Genomic DNA, 27,020 nt, shown 5'->3' with positions numbered 1-27,020 from the left:
GTGTGTGGAGGGGGGGTGACTGTGTGTGTGTGTGTGTGTGTGTGTGTGTGTGTGTGTGTGTGTGTGTGTGTGTGTGTGTGTGTGTGTGTGTGTGTGTGTGTGTGTGTGTGTGTGTGTGTACAGCAAAAGGGTTTGAGTATTTGGTAATTAGCAACCCACTGATTTAGATACAGTATATTTAGTCCAGATTAAAAATGCAAAAACCGTATGACTGAACATATTTCTCTTCACTGTCTATATGCTTAACTGGTAATGCTGTCCTTAATGTGTGCATCTATTCTATTTACCATTACATTACCAGCCATATTAGATTGAGACTGAGAATTAACATGTTTCCATATTTTGTTTATTAATAAGAATCTATGCCTCTGTCTCGACTTAATTCAACACAGATAAAAACACTATTTTGATTGCCTTATTACCAGCTGCTTCCTCTTCTGCATAATTCATAGGGAGGTTGTTATCAATCTCCAGGGGAACACAACACTGATTCCCATTAATATTTAATCTCACTGACTTCAAAGTCTCAGCAGAGCAGACCCCTGGACTAGGCCAATACATTGGACATGATTACTATGGTGGTGTTAAGCTCATTTGAACAGACAGATGGACAGACAGACAAACAGGCCGGGAGGATAATAGATGGACTTACAGAGGTACGGAAATGTACTGTAGGCAGAAAGACAGACAGACATGACAGAGAGCTCATGGATAAAAATGTCTTGGTCAAAAAGCCTTTGCCCATTGTGTTTGAGGTGTGACGCTAAAACCAAAATCATTCAAGGACACAGAGAGAAAGCCATAATCAATATTTCTACAGATACCACTGCAAATTGTACATAATGCAACACTGTAGGTGTTCCACGTCCATTGAGCATGTGAGATACATGAGAGCTCAGGCGAGACCACCAGTTTATTTACGTGTGTTCAACCCATGCTATGTGTGCTCTCATCCGTGCTAAATTTGTGTCCAACCCATATTAATTGTGTCTTTCTCTACCATCCCCAGATGACAGTGAGTCGGCAGCCAGCAGCATGGAGGTCATGGACCGCATTGCCTCCCTGGAGCAGCGTGTCCAGATGCAGGAGGACGAGATCCAGCTGCTCAAGTCAGCGCTGGCCGACGTGGTGCGCCGCCTCAACATCTCTGAGGAGCAAAACGCCATGATTAACAGGAGGGGACCCACTAAAGGTAACTGATGTGTCACACAAACAGGCACAGACAGATACACACACATGTACATATGTATGCACACATGCATGTGCACACATCCCAGGGAGGTTTTATTAACGTTTTGAGAAGGTTTCAATAAAACACGGCTGGCTTAGGTCAACTTTTGAAAAACTCCAAGCACAGATAGGACACATGGAAATGAATTTATCATGCAAACACATTTCTTTTTTTCGCTGCACAGCATCAGTGCGATCCAAACCTATGATCTTCTGTTCTCTATCCATGGAATTATTCCACTGGCCACCAGGATGGAGCTAGCGTGACATTTTTTTTTACTCAAACAAAGCTGTTCATTTTAGTGTATTCAATTAGTGGGTGTGGCCAACACACCTGAACACACTTAACAAGATAGACAATAGAGAGAGTTTTGTTGACGCTTTCTTTGTGTTCTATGTTTTTAAATAACATTTTTAGAATGTTCTTTAAACGTTACTAACGTTTTCTTAATGTTCTGATAACATAACATTTAGTAAACCCAGAGAAAACCTGCAGTACTGAACTTCCTACAGAAGAACATTCATTCTTAACCTTCCCTGAACTATTTGAGAACATTCCCAATGTCAAACCAGTTGGAGAACGCTCATAGGATATTACCAATCATTTTTTAAACGTAACCATGTGTTAACTTTTAGGAAACGTTCTGTTAAAGTAATGAAATACCAATAAAATATGTTTTTAGTCAAGTTCCTTAAATGTGCTGAGAATGTTCCAAAGCTAAGCAACTATTCTGCACCATTCCCAGAATGTTGTGGGAAGGTTGTATTCAAAATAACCATAGGACAACCACACTCTCACCAAGCTCTAAGAAACACGTGGTTCTCAGAACGTTATGTGCTGGCTGGGATAGGATCTCACACACCCACACACACTTGTAACCTTTTGGTTCCCTCCCATTCCCTCCCATTCTAGTCTCCTATTGTGTTTCTCCATCTATGGTATCTCACTGTTTACACTACTTCCATCTTCCTTTCATCCTTTCCTGGACTCTATTGTTGTGTTATGTGTATGTACGGCTGTAGACCCATCTTTGATGAAAAGGTCCCCATCGTCAGACAGCAATGGTGGAAAGCCAGGTAGGCTCTGTCCCTTCTAACATGGCCTGTCATGTAGGCTCTGTCCCTTCTAACATGGCCTGCTTTGTGCAACTCTACTGAGCACTACTGTGTCTACTGTGTCTTTTTAGTACGGTTTACATTTTAGGACATCCCTACTCCCTATGACAAAAGTCCATAGTCTCTATGACAAAAGGGAGTAGGGATGTCCTAAAATGTACATTGTGCTACTGTGCACTAGTGTCTACTAAGCACTACTGTGTATACTGTCTGAGCACTAGCGTCCACTGAGTCTACTGACACTTAGCACATTGTCAATGAAGGACATTCTGATGTTGTTGCACTAGACTGCATGCCACTCAAGTTCCCTTAACTCAGAGTGGGTGAGAGGTGTTATGCTGTGGAAACACTTGCATGGTTTTTCCTTAATTCTAGCATGTCCTGACACCCACAATAAATATCACATTATGTGTCTACAATTAATTCACAGACATACTTTGAGATGCTAGTTACTTAGGTCAATTTTGTCACACAATGCATATTTTGACTGTACCTCAGTGAGATACAGGGTAAGTAATCTGCTCTACACAGAGCCGACCCATGGCACTCAAACACAGTGGTTCGTTTGAAATACACAGTCCCCACTCACTCTCTCACTCTCTGACTGGTGCCCCTATTTGATCTAATTCTGCTGTATCACACACACACACACACACACACACACACACACACACACACACACACACACACACACACACACACACACACACACACACACACACACACACACACACACACACACACACACACACACACACACACCAGCTGGCAAAGCAAGCATAACAAACCCCACCAGCTTCTCTGCAGTGATAAATATTTCAAAGCCACTGCAGTCCATATAAATACAGGCCTTCCTACCCTTATCAGTGCTGTTAGCAATTATGCTGAGGAGGTAAAGTGGGCCCCTAATGCCATTAGAATGGAGCGCAGGGAGTCACTTGAGGTGTGAGTGATGGTCTAGCAGTGTGACTGCACATATTGAGGCATGTGTCTATTGAACTGCTGTTTCAATGAATCTCAAATCAATGTTATACCAAATACAATAAAATTGTATTTGTCACATGCTTCGTAAAAACAACAGGTGTAGACAGTGAAATGCTTACTTAAGGGCCCTTCCCATCAATGCAGAGAGAAAAGAAAGACAAATAATAGAAAAAGAATAACACAAGGGATAAAGGGTTCCAGTCTTGGTGCATCAACACCGCTTGAACAGTCTATGACCTGGCTGGCTGGACTTGTAAAACAGTGTTTAGGGCCTTCCTCTGACACCGCCTTGCATAGAGGTTCTGGATGGCTGGGAGCTCGGCCCCAGTGACGTACTGGGCTGTACGCACTACAATCTGTAGCGGCTTGCTGTCAGAGGCCAGGCAGTTGACATACCAAGCGGTGATGCAGCCCGTCAATATGGTCTCAATGGTGCAGCTATAGAACTTTTTGAGGATCCAAGGGCCCATGCCGAATCTTTTCTGCCTCCTGAGGGAGATGAGACGTTGTCATGCCTTCTTCACGACTTTGTTGGTGTGTGTGGACCATGATAATTCCTCAGTGATGTGGACACCAAGGACCATCAAGCTCTCGACCTGCTCCACTACAACCCCGTTGATGTGGTTGGGGGCATGCTTGGCCCTCCATTTCCTTTAGTCAGCTCCTTTGTCTTGCTGACATTGAGGGAGAGATTGTTGTCCTGGCACCACACTCCCAGGTCACTGACCTCCTCCCTGTCTCATTGTCGTCGGTGATCAGGCCTACCACCGTCCAGTCGTCGGCAAACTTAATGATGGTGTTTGAGTCATGCGCAGCCACGCAGTCGAGGGTGAACAGGGAGTACAGGAGGGGACTAAGCACACACCCCTGAGGGGCCCCCGTGTTGAGGGTCAGCGTGGCGGCCGTCAAGAAGTCCAGGATCCATTTGCAGAGGGAAGTGTTGATTCCTAAGGTCTTTAGTTTAGTGATTAGCTTGGAGGGCACTATGGTGTTGAGCGCTGAGCTGTAGTCAATGAACAGAATTATCACGTAGGTGTTCCTTTTGTCCAGATGGGATAGGGCAGTGTGGAGTGCAATAGAGATTGTGTCATATGTGGATCTGTTGGCACGGTATGAGAATTGGAGTAGGTCCAGGGTGTTTGGGATGATGGTGTTGATATGAGTCATGGCCCGCCTTTCAAGGAATTTCATGGCTACAGATGTGCGATAGTCATTTAGACATGTTACCTTGGCATTCTTGGGCCCAGGGACTACGGTGGTTTGCTTGAAACATGTATTAGACTGGGTCAGGGAAAATCTATGTGGTCTCTTAAGTTCTAATCAAGAAACAAAAGCCTTCACACGGTATATGGAGCTCGAAGGGTAACAAACGCCATTGCAGCTAAAAAGTTTTATATTTGGGTGCAGTTGTGAATTCACCATTTCTGAAGGCGATGTTCAATACAGTTTGTCGAATGCTTCAGCTCAATCTCATGAATTTTCCATCAGTCTATTACTCATACACCTATTGTGGAGGGCAGTTTATTGATTTCCATATATTTTCAAGATTATAGACGGCGTCTGAAGAGTTTAAAAATGTTGGACACTTTCCAAAGTTCCCAGGTTTTTCAGAAAACCCAGGATTTCAGAAAGTTTCTAGCATTTTGCAACCCTATATCTGAATATCAAAATTCCCAATAGCTGACCACTGTGAAAAGTGTAGTTTCTGCATGTTCCAGCTAGTTCAATGCGAAGCACCATTTACCCTGTGGTACTGTGTGTGTTTGTCTTACAGCCAGACCCATGATGGCTGCTCTGCCTCTAAGGCACACTGTCAGCAACGGCACTGTCCTGCCCAAGAAAAGCTGTGGCACGCTACCGTCCCCCACCAGCTCCAGGAAGGATGCTGCTGCACCAGCAACCAAAAGGTAAACACAGCTCAAATGCTCCCCATTTCCTTCCCTTATGAAAAAAGATTGCAGTCAGAGAGCAGTATAACTCCAGTACACTGCAGTATAAATACAGTATGCTGCAAATAGTGTGACCAAAATAACAGTTTTTTTAACAACAGTAATTTTGCAGTAAACTGCAGTTTTGTAAGGGTTATGGTAGAGGCCTTTTCCTGACCATGTGACCTGACCAGCAGGGCCAGTTTATGAGATATCTCTCAACAGTATTTTTTTGTTCTGAGTAAAACCAACTCTGTTTTAGTTTTGGCTTTTTAAAACTAGAGGCTTTAAAAAACTGGAGCAGTAATGACTGTGTTTTCTAGATTTGGGGTATTAATATTGTAGTATAGTCAGACTAAATTGTACCCTAAAGCTCAATAAGTGCACACTATTTAAATACACATTTCTTCCTCAACTAAAAATGTATACAACATATGAAATCATTGCACTGTTGGTGTGTTTATTTTATTAGTCCACACAAAGTCAACACATTATTTGATTCCTGCAAACAGGAATCTGTGTGTCTTTCACTGTGTTACTACTATCTCCCTGTGGCCTGTCTGCCTGTGCTAATTTTCCCCTCGCATAAGTGTACCCTCCTCTGAAGGGAGAGCCATTGACATTTAACATGAATAATAAACACAGGTACAGTGCTGTCACAGGCACCCCCATTTACACCACAGTGGCATTCAGAGACGGCATTGATTTACTGATTGAGGCTGACTGGGACCAAGGGAGTGCAGGTAATAAATCACAACTGGCAAGGGAACAATAGGCACTCCTCCAATGATGTTCATGCCTGGAGTCTAATTATCATAATCCAGGACTCAGGAATGGATGGTATATGGATGAGACTATAGAGTAAATAGGTACGAAGGGGAGGGGGGGGAGGGTGGGAGGGAGGGAGGGAGGGAGGGAGGGAGGGATGGAGTTCCTAACATGGATGCAGTATAGGTGAACCATCTCCAGACTGAAGCAATTGATATAGAGTGATATGGAGCTGACCAGGCTAGACTCGGTAACACACTAAGGCACAGGGGAAATGTCAAAGGTCTGTTGTGTATTAATAGGACTAGAAGTGTAAATGGTTTGTCCATGCATGAAAGATAACAATGAATCCCTGGTCGTGTGCACATAGAGGCCAAATTGATTCGGCCTCCTTCAGATCTTGACTCCTGAACTTTAAGTCTTTGCACAAAGGACACCCATCGTTCCTAACTCTGTGTTATTTTAGGATGAGAAGGAAGGAAGTCTGCAGGAAGCAGAATTGTTTACATTGGAGACTATTATTTGTATTTATGCTGTGTGCCGATGTTTCCACAAGAGATCCCTTCAGACAGGTAGACACACGCATATACTCATATTTGATAATAGACATACGGTATGTATTCCTATTCATCACAACACCATTTTCACCATATCGCCATTCACGCCAGTTGATCTCTATCTTAATTATATGGCACTTTTGCAGTCTTAACCACAGCTCTGTTCTGTAAAGGTAATATCTATCAAACTGACAATTTGGTCCAAAACCAGACTTGAGACATCCTCTTTGAAAAAACTGGTATTGGCAGTGTGTATCCACTAGCCACAATACTGAACTTGATTCAAATGGATGCAAATGTTATAGTCAACTACTGTATCTACACATCAATTCTCTTAAAAAAAAATCACAGAGCGTGATACTGTAAATCACCAGTCTTTTTTGTCTTTCCACCATTCACTGTCTCCTTTTCCACTTCGCTGTTTCCCTTCTCGGCCATGCATGCCCCCTGTCTGTCCAGTCTCTCCAGTCTGTCTGGCATACCCACCAGACTTATCTACATCACTTCTCCTTACAGGTGAGAGGGTGGCCAAACTGTGACACCATCACCATCCTCAAAGCTCATAATGTTACCTCAATGTTACCCATCCCTCATAGATCCATGAATCATTGAATTAACAGATAATTTCTATGAACAATGAATAACAACATTCATCACAAAAATATCTCTCTCCCTGGAAAACAGTGGCAATTGTTGTAGTTACTGAGTGGACTATCCTGGTTAAATATTGAATAATGCATTGTTGGGTTTAGAGCTTGGAAGAAGTGGAACTTGAAACTTAAATGAAATGAATGAATATCTCTCTCTTTCTCTCTCTCTGTCTTTTCTCTCTCTCTTTCTCTGTGTGTGTGTGTGGTGGGAATCAGATCAACTACAAAAGGTGCTGCTCCTATGCCAACCAAAGTTGGCAAAGAGACCAAAGGTTTCAATAAATCCCCCATGGCCTAATTAACTCCATTCCTGATCTAGGTATGCCTGCTGCCTGGCATACATCAACTAACAAAGGTCCCCTCACAAACACACACAAACACACACACACACACACACACACACACACACACACACAAAGATACACATCCCAAACCCTGTTTCAGGGGGATAACATCAGCCACAAATGGGAGGATTGAATGGACTTTGGTCTAGCAGGCTGGATTAGACCCGGTACACATTCCAGCCAATGAACTGCTGATTGGGCCGTTCTTTTGTGAAGGCATTTTTAATGGCCCGCTTTTTAACATGTTTCAACCATCTCTAATACCATCATAAATGTGGCCATGAATGAGTCACAGGGGAGAGAGAGGGAAAATTCTCTCTCTGTCATGGATCAGTAATCTGGTTTCCTAGTATAGGGCCTTCTTTGGTGTACTATGATATTCTGTACTTACAGTGTCATATGAGGACTTGTAGTAGATAGTGTTATTGATAGGTTTCTGGTATGATCTTTGCTTGACGTTACCCTTACACTCAAAATCAAGTTTGAAGTCTTTGATAGTTCCGGTGATAGATTATATTCATTATAAGGATTTGCAACTGAAGAATCTCTGAAGGGATACAGCTAAATAACAGCCTAGTTTAACACTATTCCCCGGACAGTTAAGGCTATGCTTCTTTCTTTCACCATTAGGTAATTGCATCATCCATTTTACTATCTCTCCCACAGAGAGATAAATCTTGGGTACTTATTTTATGAGATTACAAGTAAATAATCAGAATTCCTTAGACAATTTCTTTTAAGCACCTTTATTTATTCAAAATGCACCATTAGGTAGATTTATCATCCATTTTACCATCTATTCCTCCAGCACTGTGAGGAGAACCAACTCCAACGAAACGATGGGTACACTGACTCGTAAAGACAGCGGCGACTCCAAGAGCAACCGCACCCGCACCGGCTCTACCGGGAGCAACTCCAGCGGCAAGAGAGCCAGCGAAAGGTACAGCCAGCCTAATAACAATAGGCCACACTGTAGCAAAATGTTTTAAAACAGAAAACAAAAACAAGCCGTTCTTATTGGAAACCTACAGGTTATAGTCAGTTACATAATGATTCACCCTACTGCACATGACCCTGGGATTAAGTAGTGTTTGTTTTCTTTCAAATACTTTATCTGCACTTGATTAAACCTATCTGGCGCAATGCCTGGTTCAGTGTTGACAGTTTTTTTTTTTTTACTCACTCTGTAGCAAACTTAAGGAGCCCATTTTCAATGCAGGTAAGAGTCAACTACATCAGTGATGCCATGCACTCAGTGGCTCACTGTAAATTAGAGATTTAAAGCTTTTGAGAGACATACCGTCACATAACCCTTGAAAATGTCCTTGCTTTTGTTTTGCATGATCTACAGACATATGATAGATGTTATCAACTGACCATTTGAGCCATTGTTCGGTTAAATGGTTGGATTCATAGACTTTGTCAACATTGTTTGTCAGACGTGCAAAATAAATACAAGGTATGTTAAAGGTTAAAGCCAGGCTAAAGCCAGGGCCTGTGTCCCAGTAGGCAAAACTGGTTGCAATAATGTCTTTGTCACATCATGTTTGGTTATAATGATGTGGTAATGAAATAATTTAAACCACTTTTGCCCACTTGGTCAATTCCCAGCTCACGGAGTACCACTCAAGGATGTTCAGTGATGTGCTGTGATGTATAGTGGTGACATTTGTCTTGTAACATATTGAAAATGTTCATCCTTCAACCAATAATCATCCCTCCATAACAACTTCCATCCTCCCATAAGTTCTAATGAAGTATTTCAACCTCCATTGTCATCTATGATTTCCTTTTTCCTTTCCATAACAGGAGTCATGCACATGTGCTATTTATTTATTTTACTGTATGAGTTCGTATACTGCAGTAGTAACAATAAACACCATGAGATAAGATTAATTGTGATGAGAAAGAAGCGTCTCCAGAATGGTATTGATCGCTGGGCAAATTAGACTGCTGTAACCCATTAGGCTGATTTACCTGGTTTAATTCTCCCTGATAGATCATCACCCCTCTGAACCTTACTTTGGCACGGGGTTACTTTGGCTTGAATGCTGATAAGCAGAGAAAATGTACTGGAACCACGATTAATGTAGTCTTGTTGAAGATTTAAATTAATTATTGTCCTATAATAACCTGATCAAACCAGCATAGTCCCAGGGTAGTGTCATGAACGTTCAACCCTAAAGAGAAGTCATTCAGTCAATGTAAATAACTGATTAGACATAACAGCTATTGAGATGATACCTAAAGAGTACTCACAAATAATATATGAAATTGTTTACTGTTTTTTAAAATCTCACTATAGCCCATCATAAGCTAATCTTCCAATAATCCTTAAAGAAACAAACAAGGGAAACAAACAGTACATGCTTAGCCTATGGGAAATCATTAGCTGCTCCTGTTCAGACTGGTAGATCAGATAGATAGCTAGATCGATACATAAATAGATAGATACAGAAAAGACCTTAAGCACAATAGCCTAAGTGTTGCCAAGAAGAGACTGAGACACGGTTCTGGCATAAAACGGGAAAAAAATTACAATGATGAGTAAGTCCAGGTCAGGAACCAATGCAAAACCTCACCTGGTCCTTCTGTCCCCTTCTCTGTGAAATCACAAGGGATGCGACGAGTGACACACTGCAAAGGTAGGCCTTGGTTCTCAAGCCCCCTTACCTTAGCAGCTCTCTGGACATTGTGTTCTCCTAAAGCCTTAGAAGAAAGCGTTAAAATACACATACATTTGCCATATGTGGCATGGAGGTGTTTTTGCCGACAGACTATCCCACCATCATGGGAATTGTGCCCAAGGATATTGTCTGGTAGCTAAAATCTCACCATGCCACAATGTGGCATAGTCGGCCAGATATTGCATTGCACATATCTGCTGCTATTAGAGTTAGCCTACCAGCTATTGTTCTTTTCTCATGCGAGAATGTATAATAAAGGCTACTGACTCAGAATACTTTTGCCTTAGTGATTCATAGGCCCAATTCACAGAGAGCTGCCCCATGGTAGGGGTAGGGTTGGGTTGACAGTGAGTGTGATAGTAGCCCTTCCCAATATGTCAGCCAACAGTGGACTAATAAACACTCTCTAACACACTGAGAGTTTGAACTGTGTGTGGTTGATTGCAGTGCCGCTGTTACACTAGCTGTCAAACGTATTGTGGAATTGCCACTTTCTAGATGTGTTTGCTCACAGCCATGCAGCGCTCTTTTGTCCTTGTCACCATAGAAACCCCACCAAATATTTCCTGCAGTGCACACTGATCTTCTAAGAGACCCTTTTCAGAGCACAACGAGCCAATTTTATTGTGCTTGCATTATGTATCTTCAAAAGGGCTGTTTGCATTACCAGCCGATGCAATGTCTTTACTTTACAGCTTTTGAAATCTTTAGCCATCTCTTGCATGGCTTTCAGTATGGGTTTTTGATGCACAGCTTGCGGGTCATTTCCATAAGCTTGGCTAAAGAAAGATGAATTGAGAAAGAGACATGTTTGGAAGCAGAGTGTTGTGAAACTCATGGTCCTTTAGCCAGGCTGTCATCTTTCACAGTGGAAAAAGACATTTAAAAAAAGAAAAGAAATGGCAGGTCCATGGTAAATGCTGGGTCAAGTGAAGTGAACATATTTAAATAATTCACGTAATTCACCTTGAAGCCAGCAAAAGTATACCAAAAGAGTCACTTCATTATGTCAGATTTATCATAGACAATAGTTGTTGAGCTACTGATGCACTCTTTTTTGTAAAAGTCTCAAACTTGACTTAACGAGTGAGAGCCCCAGTAATTTAGCCCACCTGCGGTTGTTACCCAGTAGATACTGAAACTTGTCTTGTACCAGTCCCGTGTTTTGTGGTCGTCCATTGTAGCATAGCAGCCAGTTGTCGATCACATCTAACTTGGATATATTCTACCAACCCCTCCTACCCATTCCTTCTGGCCCCTCTCCAATTCTACCACCTCACCTACCTAGTAACAGTGCAGATATATCTGGCCCATCCGTCAAAAAGGACCGGAACTGCTGAGGCGCCCAAATCCACTGCAGCAGCCGTGTCTGGCCTCTTCTCCGCTCCCCCCACTGCGCCTGACTCCAAGAGCGCATCTGACAAGTCTGTCAGGTCCAATGGAGTCAGGAAGACCCCAACGTTTGCGCTCCCCCTGAGAAAGTCAGTCAGCCAGTCGTCCTACACCCCCTACTCCCCCTTAGACAAGCCAAGCTACAGGAGCCCCATCAAGTCCCCCAGCCAGTACTTCCAAATCTGTTACTAAGCTAGGCCTATACCAGCGTTTGGAATTAGGTTGAAAGAGGTTCTGTGGTAACTGTGGATGTAAAAATGGACTTCAAAAAACATTCCTCTCATGACTGTCATATTTCAGTTTTTTTTGTTGTGTGTTTTTCCATCTTTCTTGTTGTTTTTGGTCACACATTGACAAAGATTTGACTCTTATTTGTGTGTCCTCTGGTTGGTTTGTTCAGATTTTGTTTTTCATTCTCCTGCTGTGGCACCATAAGCCTATGTTTTTGCTTGCATTGTTTTCTCTTGTTTACTTGTGTGTTGTACTGTACATTAAACAAATGCTATGATGCTACATAACACTGCAAACTGCCTGCTTTTCATTTTGCACCATTCATTGTTATTGTCTGAATGTATTTGAAATTACTAATAAAAGGGAATCAAAAGCCCACCCATCTCTGTGTTTGCTAATCTATACTTTTCCTTACAAAATGAATTCACTCCAAAAAATGTGTTGTACATCAACATCTCATAACCATAACTGTTGATACTTTCTTTCTCTTTGCATTTTCCTCTCAAGCATTAGTCTCGGAACCACACTTTCATTTTCACTCCTCTCATACACTGTTCTCACCATCACAAACACTCCTTCCTTGTTACCAATGAGTCATGACAAATTGTCCACTGAAAATGTCTGTTGCTTTTTTTAGAGGAAGGGTATGTGAAAATGTATTTGAAGGGACGACCCATCACCATGTACATGCCCAAAGACCTTGTGGAGACCTACTGCCTGGAAGCCAAATCGGACCTGCCAAACATAAAGCTCAAACTGGACTGGGTGTATCCTTTTTTCACTGTTGTAGGTTCAGTACTTTTCAGACAGTTAGTTGTATATTTCAATAGATAAGAAACTGTTTGTTACATGGCATTACAACATTTGAGTTATGTTAATAACAATAGGCTTGAAAGTCCATGCTTTCAGGACAGAGATGTATTGTGACTCACAAGATGCATCCCCTTATGTATTGTGAGGTTACACATTTGCCAAAGTTATATTCTTAATGCATTCTATTGCACAGGTGTGAAAGTCACATCTGGATGTTCCAATAAATCTTTTTCCCTAATCAATAAAATTGAATCAATCAAATGTATTTATAAAGCCCTTCTTACATAAGCAGATGTCCCCAGGTGCTTATACAGAAACCCAGCCTAAAACCCTAAACAGCAAGCAATGCCGATGTAGAAGCACGGTGGCTAGGAAAAACTCTCTAGAAAGGCAGGAACCTAGGAAGAAACCTAGCGAGAAACCAGGCTATGGGTGACCAGGCTATGGGTGGCCAAATCTCTTCTGGCTGTGCCGGGTGGAGATTATAAGAGTACATGGCCATTAAGACCAAATCTTTCGTCAAGATGTTCAAACGTTCATAGATGACCAGCAGGGTAAAATAATAATCACAGTGGTTGTAGAGGGTGCAACAAGTTTCAGCGGGTGCGGAAAAGAGGGAGGGAGGGAGGGAGGGAGGGAGGGAGGGAGGGAGGGAGGGAGGGAGGGAGAGAGAGAGAGAGAGAGAGAGAGAGAGAGAGAGAGAGAGAGAGAGAGAGAGAGAGTTTTTGAGTTTTTATAAAACCTTTATTTTTTACTCAAGTGTTAACATAAATAATGACACACTGCCTTTTCAGAAATGAAGTAACAAATGTAATTCCTAAACAAAAATAAATACATAACATATACATTCAACTTATTTCAGCAGCAAAAAATAATTTCCCCTCCTCTACAAAACAAAGCTCTCCTTCGTAGGCCCACTTCTCCTCAAATAATAGGAGATCTTTTACAGCTGAAAAGAACTCAAAATCTACTTTTATTCTTGCTTTCACTAAACCTTTAAAAACACATCTTACATCCTGCCCATATCCCGTTTCTATCTTATGTTTCCTACTCAGAAAAATTGACATCTTAGCTTGTCCCAAAATAAAATTTAACATTTGACATTTTCTTTTCTGTTGTTTACTATATTGAAACCCCAAAATAAAAACAGTGTTATTGAAAAACTCCCCTACAGCTTTAAACAAAGATTCCAACATTTCCAATAGCGGTTTTATCCTCTCACACTCCATAAAACAGTGAAAAATGGTTTCTCTTATATTACAAAAAGGACATCCATCTCTAACATCTGAGTTAATAACAGATACAAAAGCATTAACTGCAATGATGCCATGTAAAACCCTCCATTGCATATCACCAGTACCCTTTTGTAACGGTGGCTTGTACAGTGCTCTCCATGCTGGCTTTACCTTGTCATCAATGCCCAACTTTACCCTCCATGGAGTATCTTTTCTATTTTTCAATTTATCTTTATTCAACACCTTGACACACCCCCTATACAATTCCTTCCCATTCACCTCATCCAAACCCACCTCCTCCAACCCTCTCAAATCCAGCAATACCGCCTTTCTTTCTGACTCTGGGATATTTGGTGTAATCCCTAGTTTTGGAAATGAGACGTCTTCATCTTGCACCTTCTTCTTGTGGCTACTAAGCATACCCCATTCTTCCGCTGACAGAGCCTTCCTACAGCTCCCCAGCATTTGTCCGACAATCCTTTCCGACCTCATCCCCAAATGTTCAGCCACCCGTCTTCCATCCATTAAGGCGGGCCCAGCCATGGCCATTAACTGTCTTAAGGTGATGATTTTCCCCTTCACCAGAATCTTGGAGAAATGTGGAACAGCTGCAGTTGTACAATCCAGTCTTGCCCCATACACCAGAGGTTCCTCCAACAGCCAATGCACTGACTCCGCTGAAGTTCTTCTGGACACCTTCATTACGCTCCACACTCTGAGAAGGCCTCTGTAAAACGGAGGTACTCCTTCCCTAGAAATCTGGCTACTATCAACCAGAAATAAAGCCTTCTTTAAACCTAATCCTCCAACCCGCTGTAATACAAGACCTGCCACCCCTCTCCACACCACATTTTCCGGTCCATAAAGCAACCTTTGAATAAACTGAAACCGGAAAGCAGCAGCCCTACTAGCAAGATGTACAAGACCTTGTCCCCCCTCCTCTTTTGACAAATACAAAACACTTTGTGGAACCCAGTGATATTTATCCCAAAAGAAATCCACAATAATTGCCTGTATCTTAGCCAGAAGGCCAGATGGTGGTTCTAAAACTGACAACCGATGCCACAGTGCAGAGGCAATCACATTGTTAACTATAATAGTGCGCCCCCTATATGACATACGAGATAGTAACCAACGCCATCTCCTCATCCTCCCTTCCACCATTTCAACCACCCCACTCCAATTTTTTTCCATAGTCCCCTCATCTCCTAGGTACACTCCAAGATACTTAAAACCTCCCTTACACCATTCTAGCCCCCCTGGCAAAGCCATGATCCCTCCAGACCATTCTCCAATCTGTAAAGCACAACTCTTTTCCCAATTTACCTTTGCAGAGGATATTCCCCTAAAACGATCAACCATTAGACTCAAACTATCCACCTCCGCTTGATTTTTCACTAGCACAACTACATCATCAGCATAGGCTGAAAGACGAATAGGAGGAATATCCTCTGAAAGGCACACCCCTGCAATGCGACTTCTAATGCTATTTAGTAGTGGCTCTATAGCAATAGCATATAACATCCCAGACATAGAACATCCCTGCCTAATACCTCTACACACTTTAAAAGGAGCACTCAAACCACCGTTAACTTTCAATACACTTTCAATGTCACCATATATCACCTTTATCATGGCAATAAAACCAGAGCTGAACCCAAACGCCTCAAACGTGTGCCATAAATATTGATGTTCAACTCGGTCAAATGCCTTTTCCTGATCAATTGAAATTAGACCAGCATCCAACCCAACAGCCTTAGAGACGTCCAAAAAATCACGAATCAGAGAAATGTTATCCCCTATCTGCCTGCCAGGAACACAGTAGGACTGATCCGTATGTATGATTTGCCCCATCACCTCCCTCAGCCTGTTGGACAAAGCCTTTGACAATATTTTATAATCAGTACACAATAAAGCCACCGGCCTCCAGTTCTTCACCTCCCTCAGGTCACCCTTTTTAGGCAGTAGGGTGAGGACAGCCCTTCTGCAGCTTATTGGTAGTAACCCTCCGGTTAAACTATCATTAGCTACTTCTAACCAATCCTCTCCCAACATAGCCCAAAAAGACTTAAAAAAGTCAACGGGAAGCCCATCAATGCCTGGTGCCCTTCCATTTTCCATGCCATTTAATGCAGTGTATAAATCCTGCAAAGACAATGGTTGCTCAAGCTCAACCTGAGCTTCTGCAGGCACCTTTGGGAGCCCATCAAAGAACTGCTGTGTCACTGTTTTGTCCTCTTTGTACTCACACTTGTAGAGCTCAGCATAGAACTCTACTGCCCTCTTTCTAATTTCACTAGGGCTAGTGAGCTCTTGTCCAACAGCTGATTTGAGACAATGAATAATTTTTCTTTGTCCATTCTTTTTCTCTAAACCAAAGAAAAATTTGGATGAGGCATCCATTTCAGATATGCCCTGAAATTTACTTCTCACCAATGCCCCCTGTGCTCTGATACCCAGCAGATCTGCCAATGCAGCTTTTCTCTTCTTGAGGTCCTGAGTATGGCCTCGATCTCCTGTGGTCTCAACCAACGTCATGAGTTCCACTATTTCAATCTCTAGGGCTTTCATTGATCTGGTGATATCCTTGGTGACATTCCTCGTGTATTGATTACAAAATTGTTGAATCTGGATTTTCCCTATATCCCACCATTGTTGAAGGGATACAAAACTGGCCTTTTGAGACCTCCACCTCTCCCAAAAAAAACTGAAACAATTCCTGAAGTGAGCATCACTCAATAAAGTTATATTAAAATGCCAGTATGCGCTTTTAGGTTTTACATCGTTAATGAACACCACCTCTGTTATTAAACAATGATCAGAAAATCCCACTGGAGTTATCACACTTGATTTACAGACCTGAGATTGATGCTCAAAAACATAAAACCTATCTAACCTGGCCATAGAGATGATGTTCTCTCTCACATGCGCCCAGGTGTACTGCCTTGTTCTTCCATGTTGACTCCGCCAAATATCACACAGTTCATTTGTTACAATAAGGCGTTTTAAAAACGTCCTTGAGGCTATATGAGGTTCTTGATGATTTCTATCTAAATCACTAACTGTGCAGTTAAAATCCCCAGCAATAAACAAATAATCTTCTTTGTTACATTTCTCAATGGTATTTGATAATGTCTCTAAAAAACATACCCTCTCAACTGTCACCACTGGGGCATATACATTTATCAGACACATATTGATGTTTTCATACCTTGCTCTAACTTTTAATAACCTCCCCTCAACTACCTCTTCAACCTCATATGACAAAGGCAAAAACCCTTTTGAGAACAAGATAACCACACCCCCACTTTTTGAGTTTTTATGACTACACACCACTGTCCCCCCCCACTCCTGTTGCCACATAACTTCATTTTCCAAATTACTATGCGTTTCTTGTAGAAAAATTATATCACTTCCCTTTCCCCTCATTAACTCATACACCATGGCTCTTTTTTTAACATCTCTTGCCCCATTTACATTTAAAGAAGAGATCTTAAAACTGCTCATGGATAAGAAAAAAATACAGAGGAAGATACAGCCACCACATCTCTTTACAGAGTTAAAACTGCAACTGAACTCTTTCATTTTCTTTAGAATTTGCATCACTTATTACTCTCGTGACCACTTTCTTGAGTCTAGCAATTTCAGGGCTTTTCAAACCTCCCCCTGTAATTTTTGACATCAGAAACTTTGCTGATTCAATAAACAATTCACGTTCAGGGAAAAAATCAGTTACATTGTAATCCTGCATATATTTCTTCCCTTTTGTCAACTTCAGAAATTGACGTATCTTCTCGATCCCATACCTCCCTTCCACCCCATCTATCTCACTATATTGTTGTGACGCGTCAGATGACTCACTCTCGCTATCCTCCCCAGAAGAAAACCCCATCTCTACAACCTGTTCATCTTCACCTGATTTATCCATCTCTACCTTTCTCTTAGAATTAGACCCTTCACCACCCCTTAAATTCTTCCTTTTACTCCTCGGTATTTTGAAAACATCCGCTTCCTTTTCCGTTATTTCAATCTCCTCTTGACCTCCAATTTCATTTTCCAGCACCACCTCAGCGACGGCAGTCGCAATCTCACCTACTGTTTCCCCTCCCTCTTTGTTCTGATCTACCACAATTGCCCCCTTATCCACAATGCCTTCCTCTCCTACTTTTCCAACCACATCTGCCCACCTTCTCTCTTCCCCTACACCTGTAGTATTTTCATCCCTTCGCTGTGGTACGTTAGTTGCACCCGCACTAAAGCTACTACCAGGCTCAGCGCGTTCATTCTCGGGACAATTACGCACCAAATGCCCCTCTCTTCCACATCCAAAACATTTCATTGATTCAGTAGATGCATAGAAGACATAATCAAATCCATCAATCTTGAAACTAAACGCTAAATTCAGTTCATCTCCTTCCTTCTTTAAAATCATATGCACTTGTCTCCTATGAGACACGACATGTTTCAACAACGGAGATTTGCATCCAAAAAGAACCTTCTTTATTGTAGATACGATTTGACCATGGCGAGATAACTCTCGCTCTAACACTTCATCTCTAACAAATGGTGGCACGTTAGAAAGCATAACTTTCTTCGCAGGATTCATAAGCGGAAATACCGGCGTCTGTGTCTCCCGCAACACAACACCCCTCTCAACTATCTTATTCACCTTTTCAATTGAATCTAAGAATATCACTACAGCGCTATTCATCCTTGAGGCTGATTTGATGCTATCATACCCAATGATAGCACCCACAGCCAAGCTACATTCTTCCACTGAACACCCAGCCGCAGCAGGAATTTTTACTCCATGCCTCCGACTAAGTTTTTCAAACTCTACATTTCCGCGAGTGGCCATTGCAACCAGCCTCACCCGCTGGTTGTGCCCTCGCGAAAAACCAACCTCAAAGATCCCACCACCCCTATACGTGCTTAGTGATAGTTAAACAATATACCCTTAAAACAACTAAACTAATCAATATATATATATATGTACATACCAAAACCCAATAGAGTGAAAATAAATTCCATTCGCTCTCGCAAACACTCTGCTTGACGACTCACTCCCAGCATGCACTCCGACGAGAGAGAGAGAGAGAGAGAGAGAGAGAGAGAGAGAGAGAGAGAGAGAGAGAGAGAGAGAGAGAGAGAGAGAGAGAGAGAGAGAGAGAGAGAGAGAGAGAGAGAGAGAGAGAGAGAGAGAGAGAGTCCAAAACAGCAAGTCCGGGACAAGGTAGCACATCTAATGAACAGGCCAGGGTTCCATAGCCGCAGGCAGAAAAGTTGAAACTGGAGCAGCAGCACGACAAGGTAGCACGTCCAGTAAACAGGTCAGGGTTTCATAGCCACGGGCAAAACAACAGAAACTGGATCAGCAACACGACCAGGTGGACTGGGGACGGGGATAGACAGGTACTGCTGAGGAATGGTCCTAGGGCTCCGGTCCTCCGGGAGGGGAGAGAGGGAGAGAGAGAGATGGGAGAATTAGAGGGTGCATATTTAAGTTCACACAGGCCACAGATAAGACAGGAGAATTAAACCAGATAGGACAGACTGACCCTAGCCCTCCGGCACATAGACTATTGCAGCATAGATTCTGGAGGCTGAGACCGGGGGAGGGGGGGGGGGTTGGGAGACACTGTGGCCCCATCCGCCCCCACCCCACTAGAGGGATATCATCAGATCACCAACTTATTACCCTGAGACAAGGCTGATAGCCCACAGTGATCTTCTACACCGCACGTAAGTGACTCAACCCACTATAGTCGAGTATAGCGAAAAAACGCCTGGCACAAAGTGATGCACACCTCCTAGTTGTACAGTCGTCTCAAGTAAAACTGTGAAGGACCTTGGCGTTACTCTGGACCCTGATCTCTCTTTTGACGAACATATCAAGTATATTTCAAGGGCAGCTTTCTTCCATCTTTGAAACTTTTTGTCCAAAAATTATCCAGAAAAGCTAATCAATGCTTTTGTCACTTCTAGGTTAGACTACTGGCTACCTGAAAAAAGCACTAAATAAATTTAAGTTAGTGCTAAATACGGCTGCTAGAATCTTGACTAGAATCCAAAAATGTGATCATTTTACTCCTGTGCCTCTCAACACCGACTTTCTGTTAACCTTTTTGGGATAGGGGGCAGCATTTTCACTTTTGGATGAATAGCGTGCCCAGAGTGAACTGCCTCCTACTTTGTCCCAGATGCTAATATATGCATATTATTAGTAGTATTGGATAGAAAACACTGAAGTTTCTAAAACTGTTTGAATGATATCTGTATAAATCATGCCTTACCTTGGACGAGGTTCTTTTATTGGCACTCCAATATGTCCCATAAACATCACAATTGGTCCTTTTGTTCGATTCATTCCGTCCATATATATCCAAAATGTCAATTTATTTGGCGCGTTTGATCCAGAAAAAAACAGCTTCCAGTTTGCGCAACGTCACTTCAAAATATTTCAAAAGTTACCTGTAAACTTTGCCAAAACATTTCAAACTACTTTTGTAATACAACTTTAGGTATTTTTAAACGTTAATAATCGTTCAAATTGAAGACGGGTCTATCTGTGTTCAATACAGGAAGACAACAAACCAAAGCTACTTTTCAAGTCTTGCGCAACTCTCAACAGTGTTACCCAGTTTCTAGATGGCCGTACTTAATCATTGCACAAAGGAATAACCTCAACCAAATACCAAAGACTGGTGACATCCAGTGGAAGCGGTAGGAACTGCAAACAAGTGCGTAAGAAATACAGTTTCCCAATGAGACCTCACTGAACAGACAGAGAAAAAAATTCTGAATGGTTAGTCCTCGGGGTTTTGCCTGCTACATAAGTTCTGTTATACTCAGTGACATGATTCAAACAGTTTTAGAAACTTCAGTATTTTCTATTAATAATATGCATATCTTATATTCTTGGTATGAGTAGCAGGAAGTTGAAATTGGGCACGCTATTTATCCAAAAGTGAAAATGCTGCCCCCTATACCTTAAGAAGTTAATATGTAGGCTAAAGTTGATGTCCTATAGAAGTTATGTGGATCTTGACCAAGATGCCCAGTTATGGGTACAGGGGACGGGACTGTCGCTCTAACCTGTACCTGCTACCCACGGGAGAGACGGTCTACTTCATTGCATCTGTTGTGGTGCTGTACAACGTGGACGAGCAGCTCCAGAGACACTACACCGGGCACACTGATGACATCAAGTGGTGAGAAGAAACAGAATGTGACAACAGTTTATTTCTCCTGTACTGTACAACCTTTGTCTGTGAAATAATTTTGACCTGAGCTGTACGTGTGATGCTGTCCTAATATGGACACTGTACTTGTAAAGGCGTCTGTGTGTAGCTGGTGAGATGAGTCAGGCGCAGGACAGCAGATATGAGTAATAAAATACTTTACTCAAGAATTCAAACATAACACGTAATATACACGGCCACACAATACGGACCTCAAAACAACAAACAATCACTCACAAATACAACATGTAGAACAGGGGGTTAAATAATAAACAAGTAATTGATTAAGTGAAGCCAGGTGTGATAAGACAAAGGCAGAACAAATGGAAAATGAAAAGTGGATCGGCGGTGGCAAGAAATCCGGTGACGTCGACTGCCGAACGCCGCCCGAACAAGGAGAGGGACCGACTTTGGCGAAAGTCGTGACAGTACTCATCAAACACTGCCCTATTTCACCTAGTTACAGTATAAATCATTTTCACCATCATCCATGTATTCTCAGACCAACAGTACAGTCGAGTAATTTATTAAGCAATTACATTTTTTTTTATCTACAGTATGTTTCTGGCATCCAAAGTTGGAAGGGCTTTGCAACTCACCTTGTTGCACAACTGTGTCACACTACTTTTGATATAAAATCCTCCCTATTTCAGTACAGACAGAGCTACTGTGACACCACTGCTTTAATCAGTATTCTCGTACAGTCCCATGGAATAACCCCTTCACCATAAGGCAGGCTAGGGTAAACAGGTGGCTGGTCTGCAGCTGCTTTGTCCTCAGTGATAGCGTTGGCCAGGTAATTATCTCAGACAGAAAAGGGTGGTCCATAATATAATAAGCTGAAACTCGAGGGGTCGCCCTGGGGTCATGCTCATTATGAATAATTAGAGTTGAGTCAAGACTGGGCATAGAAAAATGTTAGCTTCCTTTTCACTGTTGTACAGATAATCTTGACTTTCACTTATCTCTGTAAGGCATAGTGCCCTTCTGTTGTGCCCTTCTATCAGAAGCTGATAGTCTTGTCAACATTAGTAAGAATCAATCACACATGACTAGGCTACTGTAACTGAATCCCATAAGCTTCAGTCTGACAGACTAGAACAACATCCATGATATATATGATACGTGCTTCAACACCTGCATTGCTTGCTGTTTGGGGTTTTAGGCTGGGTCTCTGTACAGCACTTTGAGATATCAGCTGATGTACGAAGGGCTATATAAATACATTTGATTTGATTTGATATATTAGCAACTCATAGTTTCAGACTCCACACAAAACACTTCTCTTTGATATGCTTTGAGGTCTCTGTGGTTTTTCATCATTGTTCAAATCGACCTTCAGATGTTCAAAGTGTTTGCCGTCTCTCTGTTCCTCTGTTTGTGTTCTATAGTCTGGCTGTCCATCCTGATAGAATCACCATAGCAACGGGACAGGTGGCAGGCACCTCTTCTGAAGGCAAAGTAAGTGACCTCTCACCCTCAAATAACTTTGAACCTATGAACAGTTCACTTATTTAATAATAAGAAATAATGTGTGTGTGTACGTGTGTGTATGTGTGTGTGTGTACTGACAGCAGTTGGCTCCTCATGTGCGGGTTTGGGACTCTGTGAGCCTCAACACCCTCCACATTCTGGGGACAGGTTTCTTTGACCGCGCCCTGGTTTGTCTTGCCTTCTCCAAGTCGGTAAGCAATGGACCTTGGCAAAAAAAACTGAATACATATCATATCTCATATGTGAACCAGATTTTGAGTTTGCCTTTACTGGTCAGAAAAGCTTTGCTAAATAACTGAGAACAGGGCTGATCCATCTCTGTTGGTCTGTGCAGAATGGAGGCAACACGCTGTGTGTAGTAGACGACTCCAATGACCATGTGCTCTCTGTGTGGGACTGGCAGAGAGAGGAAAGACTAGCTGATGTCAAGGTGAGTGTCTATGTGTCCGACTGGGGTTTGAACCTGTGCGCATCAAAACTTTGTTAGCCCTCTAAACTGAAGCCTAGGCATTAGCTCGGGGATTCAACGCAAGTCTTCAGGTCTCAGGAAAGCTTACCTGGCTTTGGAGTTGCTCTATTGATCCTCATAAACGTTTGACAAGTGTAACAATAATTTTTTCTGTCCCATTACAGTGTTCCAACGAGGCAGTGTTCGCTGCCGACTTCCACCCCACTGACACCAACATTATAGTCACGAGTGGGAAGTCACACCTCTACTTCTGGACACTGGAGAGGGGTACCCTTACCAAGAAGCAAGGCTTGTTTGAGGTATGACATGAGATTTCTCATTTATACTGCCTCATGTTCACTTGCTTGACTTTCTGAGTTTTAGAGGAAATGTATTTGCCAAAATCAATATAATTTATGTCATTTTGCAGTATGTTTTATCTAAATTCAATGTAGCTTGAACAGGCTGTGTTGCTTTTGCTCTTTAGTTCTTCACCCAATGTTAGAGAATGTCATATTTTCAGGTTTTCAGTAGTTCGTTTCTCTGTAGTGTTATTGAAGCCTGCACGTCTGTCTCTGTCTGTTTTCTGACAATACAACTCTGTTTTATCTCTGCCCCCCAAGTAAACAAAGCCATATTTATGTTCCTTGCAGAAACAAGAGAAGCCCAAGTTTGTCTTGTGTGTGACTTTTTCAGAAAATGGAGACACCATAACTGGAGACTCAAGTGGAAATATACTGGTGTGGGGAAAAGGTAAAACTGTCATTCTATAGGATGAACCATCAAACTCAAAAGGGTGGAACCTGGAACCAAAAAGGCTTCTTCTTTTCTAAGAATGCAGATCCCTGTCCAGTTGTGTTTATTACATTTACATTTTAGTCATTTAGCAGACACTCTTATCCAGATAGACTTATAGGAGCAATTGGTGTTAAGTGCCTTGCTCAAGGGGGAACATTGACAGAATTAAAAAATATATTTTTAAAAAGGGCACAGACAGATTTTTCAGCTAGTTGGCTTGGTCCTTCAAACTAGCGACCTTTCAGTTACTGGCCCATTGTTTTTCCCCTTTTTTGCTCATCAAAAGACTCTTTATTATGAGAGGGTTGTCAGGTGGCTGGGGTCAGAATATGGTCATGCCTAGGATAGAACAACAAGGCCTGTCTTGTGAGTGAACCGCTCCTGACCATGTGTTATAGAACAAACAGCTAGCTATCTTCTGCCTTCTCCAATGGTGTTTTGTCTTTCTCTCTGTTTTACAGGCACTAATCGAATTAGCCATGCCATTCAAGGTGCACACGAGGGGAGCATCTTTGCACTGTGTATGTTGAGGAACAGCACACTGGTGTCAGGGGGAAAAGATCGGAAACTCCTCTCTTGGGATGGGAGCTACCAGCAGATCCAATCGGTTGAGGTGAGACACATGCGGATTCTTGTACATATACCCAAAAAAGTAGTCCCATGATTTTGCCCATTTCTATAGTACACTTTTTATTAATGCATCTACAGTATAAGTGCTTACAAAGAAGACAGATTCTGCATACTGCAACCCTGGCAAAAGATGATGCTAGCTTTCTCAGAAATATGGGGGTTTTGGTTGATGCATATACACAGTAAGTATTTATGTAAACAGTAGTACCAATGATTTGTACAAGGAAAACAATGTTCTCTTTTACAATTTCTCTTCTCCGTAACCCCCACCCAGCCATCTGTAAAAATCAAACATGGATAAAATAAAGAAAACAACCCTCACCTTTACGGTGGGAGGAAGCTTACCACAATAATATTTATTTTCCCACCTTTCCCAGGTTCCTGAGTTATTTGGCCCCGTCCGCACTGTTGCCGAGGGCAAAAGGGAGAGTGTGCTTATTGGGACCACCAGGAACTATGTTCTACAAGGCAGTTTATATGGCGAATTTACCCCCATCACACAAGTGGGTAAAATCAAAGCCATATATATATATATATATATATATGGCTGCTGGTATAATTATCTGACATTTTAGTTCATGCAGACCTAGAGTGTTTTTAGTTCATTCAGACATTCTTTAAGCCCATTAGCTGGTTATTTAGTAATGTCCAGCATCTCCTGGCTAGCGTGTTTGGTGCATGTATCAATGCTAATGGAAACAGATGGACCCAGTTAGAGGAAAGTACAGAATGGGACTACATTAAGCAAGTACTCTTTCTAGCAACTGATTGCCAACGATGCTAACTATGCTCCCTAACTCTTCCAGGGTCACACCGATGAGCTGTGGGGGTTGGCCGTGCACCCTTGGAAACCCCACTTCCTCACCTGTGGCCACGACAAGCATGTCAGCCTGTGGGACGCCTCCTCGCACCAGCCTGTCTGGACCAAGACTATGGAGGTAGACAGGCAGGCAGTGCTCCCTGGGGACAACTCTGAGCCTCACACGTTATACTCAGTTAACATGAAATGTATGAGTAAAAGGGCCACAAGCTCAGCTTATTCCCTGATATGTTTGTGCTGTACAGCCAACAACTGTCACTCTATATGCAATCGTAAATCAAGTCCTTTCAACCATCGAGCATCTGAGCTTATGATTAATTGTGGGGGAAAGGGATTGTGTGTGTGTGTGTGTGTGTGTGTGTGTGTGTGTGTGTGTGTGTGTGTGTGTGTGTGTGTGCGTGCGTGCGTGCGTGCGTGCGTCCCACATCTATTGCTAGGGGGTAGGGATGTTAGAGCAAGAATATAGTATGAATCACAATAAGTGTTTGCAAAAATAATAATTGTTTCACAAAAATGTAATGCAATGGAAATCCAGGTTATAGGTACCAATCCTTTGCATAAACTGTCAAAAGTATTACGCATATTAATTGTTAATGATGGAAATTAATATATGCAAGATTTTAGAATATACTGTATATAGTTTTCTAATAGCTATATACAGTTGAAGTCGGAAGTTTACATACACATAGGTTGGAGTCATTAAAACTTGTTTTTCAACCACTCCACAAATTTCTTGTTAACAAACTATAGTTTTGGCAAGTCGGTTAGGACATCTACTTTGTGCATGACACAAGTCATTTTTCCAACAATTGTTTACAGACAGATTATTTCACTTATAATTCACTGTATCACAATTCCAGTGTGTCAGGAGTTTACAAGTTTACAACCTTGAGTTGACTGTGCCTTTAAACAGCTTGGAAATTTCCAGAAAATGATGTCATGGCTTTAGAAGCTTCTGAAAGGCTGGTGTACCTGTGGATGCATTTCAAGGCCTACCTTCAAACTCAGTGCCTCTTTGCTTGACATCATGGGAAAATCAAAAGAAATCAGCCAAGAACTCAAAAAAAAAAATTGTAGACCTCCACATGTCCAGTTCATCCTTGGGAGCAATTTCCAAATAGCTGAAGGTACCATGTTCATCTGTACAAACAATAGTATGCAAGCATAAACACCACTGGACCACGCAGCTGTCATACCACTCAGGAAGGAGACGCGTTCTGTCTCCTAGAGATGAACGTACTTTGGTGCAAAAAATGCAAATAAGTCACAGAACAACAGCAAAGGATCTTGTGAAGATGCTGGAGGAAACAGGTACAAAAGTATCCATATCCACAGTAAAAAAGAGTCCTATATCGACATAACCTGAAAGGAAGGAAGAAGCAACTGCTCAGCAAGGAAGCAAGGAAGAAGCCACTGCTCCAAAACCACCATAAAAAAAGCCAGACTACGGTTTGCAACAGCACATGGGGACAAAAATCATAATTTTGGGAAAAATGTCCTCTGGTCTGATGAAACAAAAATAGAACTGTTTGACCATAATGACCATCATTGTGTTTGGAGGTAAAAGGGGGAGGCTTGCAAGCTGAAGAACAACATCCCAACCATGAAGCACGGGGGTGGCAGCATCATCTTGTGGGGGTGCTTTGCTGCAGAA

The 27,020-nt window shown here is 42.1% G+C and overlaps 1 protein-coding gene across 5 annotated transcripts in view; it reads left to right on the top strand.

The window, feature by feature from the left end:
* Positions 1–27,020, top strand: part of LOC139383540 (echinoderm microtubule-associated protein-like 1) — a 101,147-nt gene that overhangs the window by 49,243 nt on the left and 24,884 nt on the right. Inside the window, exons 2-17 of one of the 5 annotated variants that reach the window (XM_071128113.1) lie at positions 1,010–1,192; positions 5,105–5,237; positions 7,043–7,099; positions 8,386–8,517; positions 8,768–8,796; positions 10,196–10,222; positions 12,525–12,654; positions 20,997–21,146; positions 22,568–22,637; positions 22,751–22,861; positions 23,005–23,100; positions 23,304–23,438; positions 23,772–23,871; positions 24,378–24,529; positions 24,924–25,049; positions 25,353–25,484. In XM_071128113.1, the coding sequence (XP_070984214.1) occupies positions 1,010–1,192; positions 5,105–5,237; positions 7,043–7,099; positions 8,386–8,517; positions 8,768–8,796; positions 10,196–10,222; positions 12,525–12,654; positions 20,997–21,146; positions 22,568–22,637; positions 22,751–22,861; positions 23,005–23,100; positions 23,304–23,438; positions 23,772–23,871; positions 24,378–24,529; positions 24,924–25,049; positions 25,353–25,484 (1,763 nt within the window). The remainder of the gene's footprint in view (positions 1–1,009; positions 1,193–5,104; positions 5,238–7,042; positions 7,100–8,385; positions 8,518–8,767; positions 8,797–10,195; positions 10,223–12,524; positions 12,655–20,996; positions 21,147–22,567; positions 22,638–22,750; positions 22,862–23,004; positions 23,101–23,303; positions 23,439–23,771; positions 23,872–24,377; positions 24,530–24,923; positions 25,050–25,352; positions 25,485–27,020) is intronic. The other 4 variants (XM_071128117.1, XM_071128115.1, XM_071128114.1 and 1 more) reach the window with 4 other exon arrangements.

Source organism: Oncorhynchus clarkii, chromosome 25 (assembly GCF_045791955.1).
Source record: "Oncorhynchus clarkii lewisi isolate Uvic-CL-2024 chromosome 25, UVic_Ocla_1.0, whole genome shotgun sequence".
NCBI lineage: Eukaryota > Metazoa > Chordata > Actinopteri > Salmoniformes > Salmonidae > Oncorhynchus > Oncorhynchus clarkii.
The sequence above is the reverse complement of the archived record's forward strand: the minus strand, read 5'-3'. Positions and strand labels throughout refer to the sequence as shown.